This window comes from Motacilla alba, chromosome 3 (assembly GCF_015832195.1).
Source record: "Motacilla alba alba isolate MOTALB_02 chromosome 3, Motacilla_alba_V1.0_pri, whole genome shotgun sequence".
NCBI classification, from domain to species: Eukaryota; Metazoa; Chordata; class Aves; order Passeriformes; family Motacillidae; genus Motacilla; species Motacilla alba.
In genome coordinates, this window is record NC_052018.1 from 77,141,343 (window position 1) to 77,153,395 (window position 12,053).

Sequence of the window (12,053 nt, forward strand, 5' to 3'; positions counted from 1 at the left end):
AATCTACTCTTTACAGAATCTAACAAACAGAAGAGATAGCAGCATCAACAGTGATATATAACAGCAATTGTTTCAGAACAGCATCCATGCTCAGATATTGTTTTATAAAAAGTATCCCTGAAAAACACATACTGATCGCTTCACTGATAGCATTTATAAATAAACATCAGCAGAAAAACTTATCCATACCAAGAAGTCATCTTCTGGGAGAGCTGAAATAAATGCTGGCTCAATGGCTTGAAGAAAATCAAAACCTTGAGTTGCCCATCTATGTAAAAGAAAAAGAAAAGACAGAAAATGAAATGGTCTTTGGCTAAAGCTATCATTAAGAGTTTCAATTACATCCAAGAACAGTAAACAACAGTTAATTATTTCTCCTCTACAAAATATGGTAAAATCCTAATTAAAAAAAGAAAAAACAGACTAATACATAAAATGTAAAAATTGTACCTTTTATCCAGTTATATTTGGACAAAGACTGATTTTAGCAAGGACACTGCCAAATAAGATGAGCAGGCCATGCTATGTATCTACATCTATAACATGCTATCTTCCAAACAGTATCAACAACTCAACCATCATTTGTTTCAGAGCAACAAGCCAAACCACTACAACCCCTGCCTGAAGTCTCCTTTCTGATACAAGACTGAAAGGATACTAAAGACTTCATGACTATCTGATTAGTAATGACTGGGCATCAGTCATGGCCTAGACTGGCAAAGTAGAATAAGTAACTTGGCTGGAATGAGTTGTGCCCTCAGCCACCTGCTGTCCCCCACTGCCTCCCTCTTTGACCTACTTAAACTAGCAGCTGCAACCTACAAAATACAAATAGAATCACAGGATATCCTGAGTTGGAAAAGGCACACACAGATCATCAGAACTGAACTTCTGACTCCACAAAGGGCAACACAGAAGTTAAGAGCACAGTCCAAATGGTTCTTGAACACCAGCAGTCGTGGGCCATGACCATTTTTCTGGGGAGCTTCTTCCAGTGTTTGACCACCTCTCGGTGAAGAACTTTTTCCTAATACCAATCCGAAACTCCCCAAATGCAGATTTTAAGCCATTTTTAAGCTATTTTCTCTTGTGCGGTCACCAGAGAGAAGACATAAAGAAGTTGCAGATAGCAACTCATTTTCCTCTTCCCTTAGCTGAGCAAACTTAGCATCCTTAATTACTTCTCATTACATCTTCTCCTTTAGTCCTTTCACCATCTTCACTGCCTTTCCTGCTGCAATACTTTTATGTCCTTCTTAGATTAAGGAGCCCAAAAGTGCACACAGTACTCGAGGTGAGGTTGCACCAATGCTGAACACGGTGGTACAATCACTCCACCTAGCTGTTTAGATCTGTTGTGCCTAAGGCACCCCAGGATAGAGTTGTCCCCTTTCACTACCTGGGCACATTGCTGACTCAAAGCTTACAATCAACAAGAACCCCAGGGTCCCTTTCTGAATGGCTGCACTCCAATCTCTTGGCCTCTGATCTACATGGATACCCAGAGTTACAGCACCCCAGGTGCAAAATCTGGCACTTGCCCTTGTTAAATTTCGTAAAGTTGGTTATTGCCCAGCCCTCATAAACTATCAAGTTCTCTCTGTACGATCTCTGTGCCTTTGAGGGAATTAATATCTTCTCCTAATTTAGTATGGCAAACTTATTTAGTATGCACACAACTCCTGTATCCAGGTCACTGATAAAAACATTGAAAAAAACTGGCCCTAAAATTGAGCCCTGAGGAATACTCTAGTGACTGGCCACCAGTCAGATGTCACTTCATTTACTCCAATTTTTTGAGCCCAACCTCTCAGTTCTACCAAAAACCACCATGGCAGTAACAAGTTGGCTGTTACCTGGGTCGAGTGCCTCGGCCACTCTCACATTTTGTTAGCACATAATTCATCCATTTTCTGGCAAAATTGATATATTTGTCTCCAATTTTCTGCCTGAATTCTCCAGACATCAGACGAACAACTTCTTTATGGTACTGTAAGAAACTAAAGATTACTTTTCACATATTAATAAGAAGAGCAATATCCACTGGAGTATTTGCAAGCTAACAAAACTCTACAGTATGGTAACAGTCACATCCTGTTCTTAGACAAAATTATTTTATGCAAGCAGTTGCCTACTTATAGACAAAAAATTAATCAAGAAAAGTATGATACAAAACATGATACAGTGAGAGGCAGTACTGAGCCACACTGCATTTTGCTGTGTGCATCAGGCATGTGCTGATGTTTAACAGTGTACACAGCATTAAAGAAACATCCTACATAAACACTTGATTCTGTAACCAGAGACTGAACTGCAAGGCAGTGTTTATTTTTAGTCAAATTGCAGTAACATTAGGGGATAAAAAAGTTATCTATGTGCATTTAAAAATCAAAGAAATACCAGCTATTTCTCATAAGACTACCCTAGAAGCACATTAGGCTATGACACAATCTTTAAAAAATTTTAAAAGACCAGAGGAATCAAATAGCAAAACAGTTAAAGCATCTGAACATAACATTTTGAATGCCTGCACTCTAATGCAAGCACTCAAAAGCTTGTTTTGCATCCAAGAACCACCACAAACTCTGAAGGAATGTCTCATGTTACAGTGTTATGCTATTCTAGGTTGAAAAATGGTGAGAAGGTAAGTTAAACCACAGAGTGGTGGAGTGACCTTCCATCCTTGGAAGTTCTATAAAAATGAGTAAATATGACCCTTTGTGATATGGTTTAGTGAGCATGGTGCCACTCAGTTGAAGGCTGGACTTGATCTTGGAGGTCTTTCCCAACCTTAATTATTCATATCATTTAAAATGCTGCCAAGCAGCAGAGCTTACAAGACTACACCTGAAATCATCAAGTTCTTAAAAGCTTTTCAGATTTCCAGGCATTGCTAATTTAACAGATTTATCAGATTCATCTCTTGCTTTTCAATTATTCTCAAGTAAAATTTCTGAGGCAACACATTTTTTATGACGTTCTGTTAAAATCGGGAAGTCACAGTTCACTAGAAATTACCAAATGTGAGGCTCATCTACATGAAGGACTGCAAGGAGGATCCAGAAAACAAAAGACCTGTCAGTCTAAAGGTTATGGATCATCCAGTCAGGACAACTAGGAGATTAGGCCCAGCCAGCACAAGTTTGTGAAAAGCAGGTCCTACTTGATTGACCTGACCTCATTACATAAGAAGTGGATCAGGGAAAGGTTGTGGATGTCATCTACCTGTATTTTAGTAAAGCTTTTGACATTGTTTTCCACAGCATTCTACTGCAGAAGGTGGCTGCTCATGGTCCGGACAGAGGTTCACCGTTTGCCGTGTAAAAAACTGGCAGGAGGACAGGCCTAAGGAGTGGTGCTACACCCCGTTGGCAGCCAGTCACTATTGGGGTTCCCCAGGACTCAGTTTTGGGGCCAGTCCTGTTTTATGTCTTTATCAATGATCTGGACCAGGGGATCAAGAGCACCCTCAGTCAATTCACAGATGACACCAAGTCGAGTGGGAATGTTGATCTGCTGGAGGGCAGGACGGCCCTGCAGAGGGATCTGAACAGGCTGGACTGCTGGACCAAAGCCAATGGTGTGAGGTTCAACATGGCCAAATGCCAAGTACTGCACTTGGCAGGACTACAAGCTGGGGGGAAAGTGACTGTAAAGTTGCCTGGGGTAAAAAGACTTGAGGGAGCTGGCTGATAACTGGCTGGACATGTTCCAGTGTGTGCCCAGGGGGCCCAGAAGGCCAATGGCATCCTGGCCTGTATCAGCAATAGTGTGGCCAGCAGGACTGGGGTACTGCTGAGGTTGTACCTCAAATACTGTGTTAGGCACCTCACTACAAGAAAGACACTGAGGTGTTGGAGCAAGTCCAGGGAAGCACAACAAAGCTGGAGCTCAAGTCTTGTGAGGAGCAGCTCGGGAAGGTGGGGTTGTTTTAGCCTGGAGAAAAGGAGGCTCAGGTGCAACCTTATTGCTTTCTACAACAACCTGAAAGGAGGTTTTAGTGAGGTGGGTGTCAGTCTCTTCTCCCAAGTAAAAAGTGTTAGGACAAGAAAAAACAGCCTTAAATTGAGACAGGGGTGGTTTAGATTGGATATTAGGAACAGTTTCTTCACTGGTAGAGTGGTCAGGCATTAGAACAGGCCACAGGAAGTGGCTGAGTCCCCATCCCTGGAATTATTTAAAAGATGTGTAGATGTAGACACAGTTCAGTAGTAGACCTGATGGGAGCAAGTTAACAGTTGGAACTGATTATGCTAAATCAATTAAGCATAATACAACCTAAATGATTCAATAATTCCATAAATGCTTTTATTTCCTCAGTTATTAGTTACCTTATTTGCACCAATACAAAACCAGAAATTTCAATTGGTTTTGTTTCCTTACCTCAAACCCAAAATTATAACCCTGAATCATGGCTTCCCGGTAGTATTGCTGCAAAGTGGCAGATTCAGATTCATCAACTTCAGCATCAAACTCAGATGTGAACATGTGATCAACTCTATCAATGGCACTGCTTATCTTATTGCATAGCTGTAATGCATCATTCTGAGTAACAACAAAAAGGGATGGGGGGCAGCAAAATACTACTTAGTCTCGTCAATTGTAGAATATGAGGAAAACATGAATCTAACAATCACATTATTTTAAATGAAAAGGTACTATAATGCCACAAAAATTCATTCAGTCTTGAAAAAACAAACATTTTCCAGCAATTGCATGAAGCAAGTCCTGTAATTAACTCAAGTATTATAATAAAGTTCGCTTGCATGTGATTAACTTTAAAAACAAAGACAGCAAAAGAGTGATCAGGGAACCAACAAAAAAAACACAAACCAAACAAAAACATCCAACCAAAACCAGACAGACAAGAAAGGAGAAAATTAGTTCTACTATCTATAGCGTGATCAAGCCTTTGGTTCTATTTTCACCTTGGTATCTGGACACAGCCTCTATTGAATGCAGGGACTTGATACTGCCACTTAAAGCCCAACAAACAAACAAACCAAACCCACCAAAGAAAACACTCATCAAACAAAAGCAAAACAAACAAACAAAAAAGCACACCACACCCACAAAGTAAGCAAAGAAAGATTTAAAACTCCACACCAAATCCAAGAGAAAACAGACAAAGAGACTACCCACTTTGCATTTTCAAATATAGGAAGAAAAGCTGTCTGTTGCAGATCATTGATTTTGACAGAACTTGGTTTTAGAAAATCATACACTTTCTTTCAATTCAATATTGCTGCCACTCTGTTGCTATGGTATTTCATCTGCATTATGGACTTGTTTCCCAATTGCCCAATGCAGAAATCATTACACCAATATAGCTCAAAAACACACTCACAAGTCATTTGCAAAAACAGAGTGGAAATTGTACTGAAAGTAAAGTCCATCGAGGACTACCACATAACTTACAATTGCAGAATAGGCCATAAGCTTTGCAATCAAATCTTCCTCCACTTTTTTACTTATCAGTGAGCAAAGCCCCATCAGTTTTGATAAATAATCTCCAAACCTGCTTACCTTTAGCTGCTGTAGAGCTTTGGCAATGATTGGTTGGCTGGATGTCTGTTCCTGGTGCAGTGATATGAGCCCTTCAATAGACTGCTGGAAAGCTTTTCTCTGACTCACGAGGTGGGCAGACTGAATGACTACAAGGAGGAGGTTATCAACCTAGAATACAAGACACCAGTACTTCTTGTAAAGAGAATCATCTCTGTAAAAATATATCTATTATCACCAGTTTCCAGTCAGTTATTTTTTAAATTCTAATATATGAAAGACCTGTAGTCACTATTCATTAAAATCTAAATTCACACAGAAAAGTTTGATGCTGACAACTAAAACTCTCATCTAGTGGGCAAAGTTCCATTAGGGTAAATGCCATAGTAAGTTTTCATGGGGAATATGGTCCTGTTCACTTCACAAAAATATGGGAAACACTGCATTAAATTATTTTCAGATTAGCTATATTAAAAAAAAAAAAGCAACAGCTAAGCAAAAATAATTACATTTTCTTAAAGCAGATGGAAATAACAACCATCACATAAATAAAGGGGTTTTATCCAAGAAACGTGGCATACTTCAGGACAAAAGCCCACTATTGAATAGAGAAAGATAAAGATTTAACACACAGCATTTGCTCAAAATTTGAAAATTATCAATATATGATATGTTTTGGAAATCAGAGCTCTGATATTGCACAAGTCTATAACAGCATACAGCCACAGATGGTGCTGCCACACTAAGCTCTGCTGATTTCAAACTACAGACAATGCACCTGCAACAAGTTACTCACAAAACAAGACCTATTTCATCCTGATTTTCAGTATCTCCTCCCCAAAGAATAATTTCATGCTCAAAATCTTTTAAGTGTGGAGGAGATTCTTTCATTTGATGAGTACTTAACTAATACCTTACATTTTCTCTAGTTTGCAATCAAAATGCATTTTTTTAAGACAGAATCTTTCAGAAGGACTTTTTATTTCCCAATCTTTCAATCTTGGCTTTAAAAAAACCTAGTAAGTGTTACAGACATACAAACACACACACATAGTGCTTTATGTACACTTACATACGGAAGAAACAATTTGGAAACCAATTTTCATCTATTGCTATTTTTATTTTTTTATTGTTCAATTCGAACAACAGGCAAACAAGAAACAACATGTTTGCACAGTAAAAGCAGCAGTATGTAGAGGAGTGATTTTTTCAACCGCCTGTAATTGCCAGAACCCTCTGAATGCCAAAGGTCAGGCACAGTGACATGGAAAGTCACTCTCTTCTTGGACAGTACAGCCCATTTATGGTAGGGATCCAAGGAACTGCGTGACATACCAAAAAGAAAATTCATATAGCTTAACATTAAGGATATGAGAACACAAGGGGAAGGGAGCTGGCTCAGCTGTCAGAGCACAGCAGAACTGCTGGCAGGGAAACCCTGCTGGCTTGGGAAGAAGGAAAGTATTACTGGAAACATTTCTTCCTGCAGAGCTGTCAAACATCCAGTAACTTCCAGAGAAATTTAACATTAAATGTCACAATTCATCCAAAATCAAGAGCAACTGGTTTCATGCCTCAGTGTGTGGAAAGCACACAACCATCACATGTTCTTGGAGACTGATGATTTCCTAATGTTCTGTTTTCAAGTCTTATCCACACTTCTGAACACCCAACTAGACATTAAGAGTATCTCTATTTTTTTCATACTGTTATACAAGTACAACTCTGAAAAAGGCACATTTGTAGAGACCAATCCTGCCGGGAAATGCTACAATCCATTTAATATTTGCATTTAACACAACAAAGAATCAAACTTATTCCTGAATTTAACTTTTTATGACCTATAAAAGGACACATGCTTCACTTGAATCACTCCAGTTAATCTGATAGAATAAGCATTCATAGAAGTGTAGAGGTAACAGTGGGAGAATAAGACCACACCCACCTGCATGGTGCGCAGCGTATCAACAGTTTCTACCTGTGGCACTACTTTGACAGGCTGACCCTCCCACGCACTCCAGCTGTCATCTAATTCATGGGCTTTGTCACTGTGTTTGGTCATTAGCAAGTAGGCCTCATATGTAAGCTCATCTGAATCCTTGGAGCAATCCTTCCCAGCAGCCGCATTGAGGAGCTGCAGAATCACAGCCTTTTCCCCCGCAATACTGCCTGGTACAAACACTTGTAAAGTCTCGAGTCCAGGAATTTGTACCTGCAGAAAAGAAATACACTGAATGAGTGACTCTCATTGTCTTTATGGCAAATAAAAAGATAAAATAGGTAGTATCATTTAAGTAACAGAAAGAATCTCCATCCTAAAGGGCTGTACAACATATGTATTAAAACAATACCTTCAGCTATTTTTGCACTGAAAGTCAAAATGCATTATAAATAATTACTTTAGAAATCCACTGGATCACCATTTTCAGTGACTTCTTTCTATGTACTTCAAGTCAACCCTTCTACATATTCTTCTAAAGGAATTTTGTTACAAAAGAAGTCCAGTTTCACATATATACTATGTATGTATGCATACACGAGTATACAATATATATACACATATTTTAAAAAGTAAATTAGTCAACAAAGAGTGGAGTATTAAAAGAAAAATTTCTTCAGAATTCATACAAGTCTCAATGACTACAAAAGACAATGAGTAAACAAAAATCTGTCTAAAAAAGTATCAATTATTCTTCTACTTTCATAAAAGCCAGAATAAGTCCAGTTGGAGCATTCTCTTTTCATAAAATACTACTGCTACTACTTAAAAACTAGTCCAAATTATATCTCTCACACTGGCAGCAATACTTCAACCAAGTTAAGCATCAGAAGCAGAATGTAAAATAGCCAGTATCCTGACTTGACATGAGGTAACTGACTCAGGGTGGAGTTAAATTCTTTCTTTTCAGAGTGTGATGTCATCAAGCTAAGACAAAACACCACACTCAGCATTTCTACCATTAGGCAGACGTATTTTATAACTAGAAGGACTATAATCTGTAGGCCAACACAAAATACTAGATGGTTGTTACTTAAAGCTACATTAGATTCCCAAAACTAATGAGCATCTGCCTGAAAAGGCCTGAAAAGGCTGTTAAAAATTCAAGCTCCCTACATGATATTAGAGGGCCAATATAGAAAGTGTTCATTATCAAAATGTGTGTCATTTAACCCACGTATAACAGGTGTGTCAAACTCAAGATACAATTTTTTCTTCTAGAAATGCACATAAGAAAAAGATACAGTCTTTCAAAGGTCTACTAAAACTCATATGGTGTCTTGAAGCAGCCAAGACTACATACTTGGGGGACAATATTTTTTATAAATAAACATATACTGATTTCCCTGGCTATTTTCCAACTCAAACAATTCACAGACCAGGGCCCTGCTGAGCCAGTTATTTTATCCATCTACTTACAATCCTTAATGAACTTCTCTCCTATGAATTTGTTTGTGTCCCCTTAAACAAATTTCTGTATTTAACAAACATTTACATAAATCTAACAAGAATTATGTCATTAAAAAATTAGTGCATTGTATCTCAACTGTGAAATATATTAATTAATATTAATATATTTTAATATATTGAAATTATTAATTAATATAATAATTAAGTGCATGGAAGGACAAAATAGAACAGCAAATCCAAATACATTTGAACTCTTAAAGCAAACAACTACAAAAAAGACTTGTTGACCAGGGAATTTTTAAGGAATTTTGCAAAACCACAAGTGTGGGACTTTACATTGCAGTAAATACAGAGCACCAAGATATTAACTTACTTTTGCTGTAAAGCAGTTTTCTAGCAACAGTTACTCTGGAACAGAACACAGACCCTGCATTTCTCATGTCCTTAGTACTCTCTAGGAAGCTTGCTAAAGCAGACCTCCACTATAATACTGTTGCTTTATAAAAGCAAAACACAGATCTATAGTCTGAGATTATCTACTCAAACATGTATCCATTCACCTTATAGATTTGCAAGCATTTATTTCACAGCACTCACTACTAAGTGTTTTAAACAGAAAGGTTTTTCCTCAGTCACAAAGAGAATCTTTGGAAAAAAGAGGAATTAAGGCACTGATTTCCCAAAACATAGACTAGCATTCTCACTCATACAAGCACAAGCACAGAATTTGACTACCACAATTCAATATTAAATACACAACACTTTAAATGTTGAAATACAGATGTCCCCTTAAAACACTAGAGCATGCCAATATTTGACATTTTGCTTAGCATACTCAGTTCACTTTAATACCTCTAAACTTTATTACCTATGTGAATTTACCTTCACATACTCTTTTGTTTTCAGAGCATTCAGAAGATCTCGCACAGGGGCTGACAATGCAAACTCTGCTGCTATTTCAAGGTCCTACAAATAATGACAAAACAAAGGAATATGCTTTCAGACTTAATTTCTTTAAAGCATATAAATAAGAGGAGACTGTTAAATTACCTTCCTCAGCATTTTAGCAAAACCAAGAGCTTTGGAAGCCCTTTCTCTAGCTTCATGGAACAGCTCTTTCAGTGCTCTGCTGGTCTCTATAACAGACCTCCTGAAACATTGGTAGAAATGAAAAGACAATGCTTTAATAAAACATTTTACACTTACACAGACATTAGAAAATAATTATTTACATATATGTTAGTAAGAAGAACATAAGTATTTGCAAGCTGCTGACAAATAAACTGAACTTGCGTAGGCACATTTTTGTTAAGAATATAAAAATCTAATTCAAATTTCATTACATAAAGACCTCTCATAACCTGAACTAAAGAGAAGTTTACTAGGCTTCAAAAAAAAAAAATAAAATGATGATTCATTACTACTGCAGACAGAAGTACAGTGATACAGTCTATGGAGCCCTGCATTTACCAAGTTTGCACTCTAAGGAATAAAATACATCATGTATCTGTCAGAGGTAGAGAAACATCTATAAGTGTTCTATTATTATTAAGCCAAAAGGTTTAATACCTGATTTCATCTGATGCAGTACTGTCATCAGCACTGGCCCAAAATTCTTCACAACTGTCTTGTAGTCCAGAATCTAAAAATATTCCTGTAGACTTCAGCAGCATTCCTGCAATATCACTGTAGCAATAGAAATGGTAGAACTTCAGAGTCTTACTGATGCAGCACGGCATCTTATACTCCTTCATTCTCAAGACAGCTGTTTCCAAGTCCATGTACAGAAACAAGCAGCACCTTGGGCCCCACAGAAGCCACCTACACCTACTGCATCCTACACATACAGCCACTGCAATAATCCATACATTCACAAAGACTAACAGCTGCTTAATGACATCTCAAGAAGTCCCGTCTGGGAACCCCAAACAACTGCTGACTTGAATACCCTTCTGATATGAAACAACACCATAAGCAGAGGAATTAAATAAAACCTACCAAAATAGCTTTCCAGCTTGAGCTTCACCTCCTCTTATATACGGAGTTATTTCTTTGGTGAAATTCCATTCTTCCTCTAACAAATTTTTTAAACTATGAGATGCTTGAGGTAACTGCTGCAGCATTTGGATCCAGCTTCGCATATAATCAAAGTAAACCTGAACAAGGACACAGATCATTTAAACAGAAATTGTTAAACAAGGTGTTAAGGACTAGAACTTCTCACATCAACAGACAAACTCAGTATTATACAATTTTTAGAAGGTATTTCTGCAATAATTTTGATTTGCTCCAACTGAAAATGAGCTCCATGTTTTCACACAAAAGGTGCAATTTATGGCTCAGCAAGTATTAAGTTCTATGTCTCCACAATACCTTCCTGAAAATACTGACCACCTTGCTTGCTGTGCTGCTATTTACCATTTTATTAGTGAATACCCAGAGTAGCCAGAGATTTTAAAGCCTGAACTGCTGAAAAACAGTCTCTAAACCTTTTATTAACTGGATTACGTCAAAAGGTTTTATCCGAGCATATCCTCCTGGATAAGGGTTAGTGCTACGAAAAGGTTTCTGAGATTCTACATTACATTTAGTGTTCCTTTATATCAAGCTTCATCTCTCACCTTTATTTCATTACTATTGTTTTAAGCCAATATAAAAATCCAGGTAAGGTCAATTTTTCTTTAACCATCTGCCTTTACGGATTATATTGAATGCAAAAAATTATCTTTTGTTTCAGTTCAATAATCCGTAACATCCCTCCTCAAAAATGGTTAAGATATTTTCTATTGGTTTTAGGTATTTTCAGACTACACTGTAAAAATGCCAAGATCATAGAATCATGGAATATTTTGGGTTGAAAGGGACCTTACGGATCATCTAGTTCCAACCCTTATCTTTCAGAGGCCAAGTGTTTTTCTTAAAAAGATTGCTTTAACTAATTGCAACAATGAATACACATTAAAACTAAGATATCAATTATGCATTAATGCCGCGCCAATAGATAAAGATACAATGTTAGTAAAAAATAATATTTTATTCAATATTAAAAAGGTTACTAAAAGCTTAGTTCAAACTTAGGGAATTTACAGTTCTATATATGAACCCTTTTTGGTAAATACAGGCAATTTACAAGTATACT

At 37.4% G+C, this 12,053-nt stretch overlaps 1 protein-coding gene across 9 annotated transcripts in view; it reads right to left on the reverse strand.

Annotated features, from left to right (window-relative positions):
* The window catches only part of MAP3K4 (mitogen-activated protein kinase kinase kinase 4), an 83,329-nt gene that overhangs the window by 25,330 nt on the left and 45,946 nt on the right, over positions 1-12,053 (reverse strand). For 8 of the 9 annotated variants that reach the window (XR_005256165.1, XM_038130366.1, XM_038130361.1 and 5 more), the window contains exons 6-14: positions 10,913-11,070; positions 10,484-10,600; positions 9,965-10,064; positions 9,797-9,880; positions 7,451-7,717; positions 5,527-5,676; positions 4,384-4,545; positions 1,857-1,990; positions 190-268 (exon numbers count right to left, since the gene is read on the reverse strand). Coding sequence is in view for 8 of the 9 variants with exons in the window: in XM_038130366.1 (XP_037986294.1) it covers positions 190-268; positions 1,857-1,990; positions 4,384-4,545; positions 5,527-5,676; positions 7,451-7,717; positions 9,797-9,880; positions 9,965-10,064; positions 10,484-10,600; positions 10,913-11,070 (1,251 nt within the window). In the remaining variant the exon portion in view is untranslated. The remainder of the gene's footprint in view (positions 1-189; positions 269-1,856; positions 1,991-4,383; positions 4,546-5,526; positions 5,677-7,450; positions 7,718-9,796; positions 9,881-9,964; positions 10,065-10,483; positions 10,601-10,912; positions 11,071-12,053) is intronic. The other variant, XM_038130363.1, reaches the window with a different exon arrangement.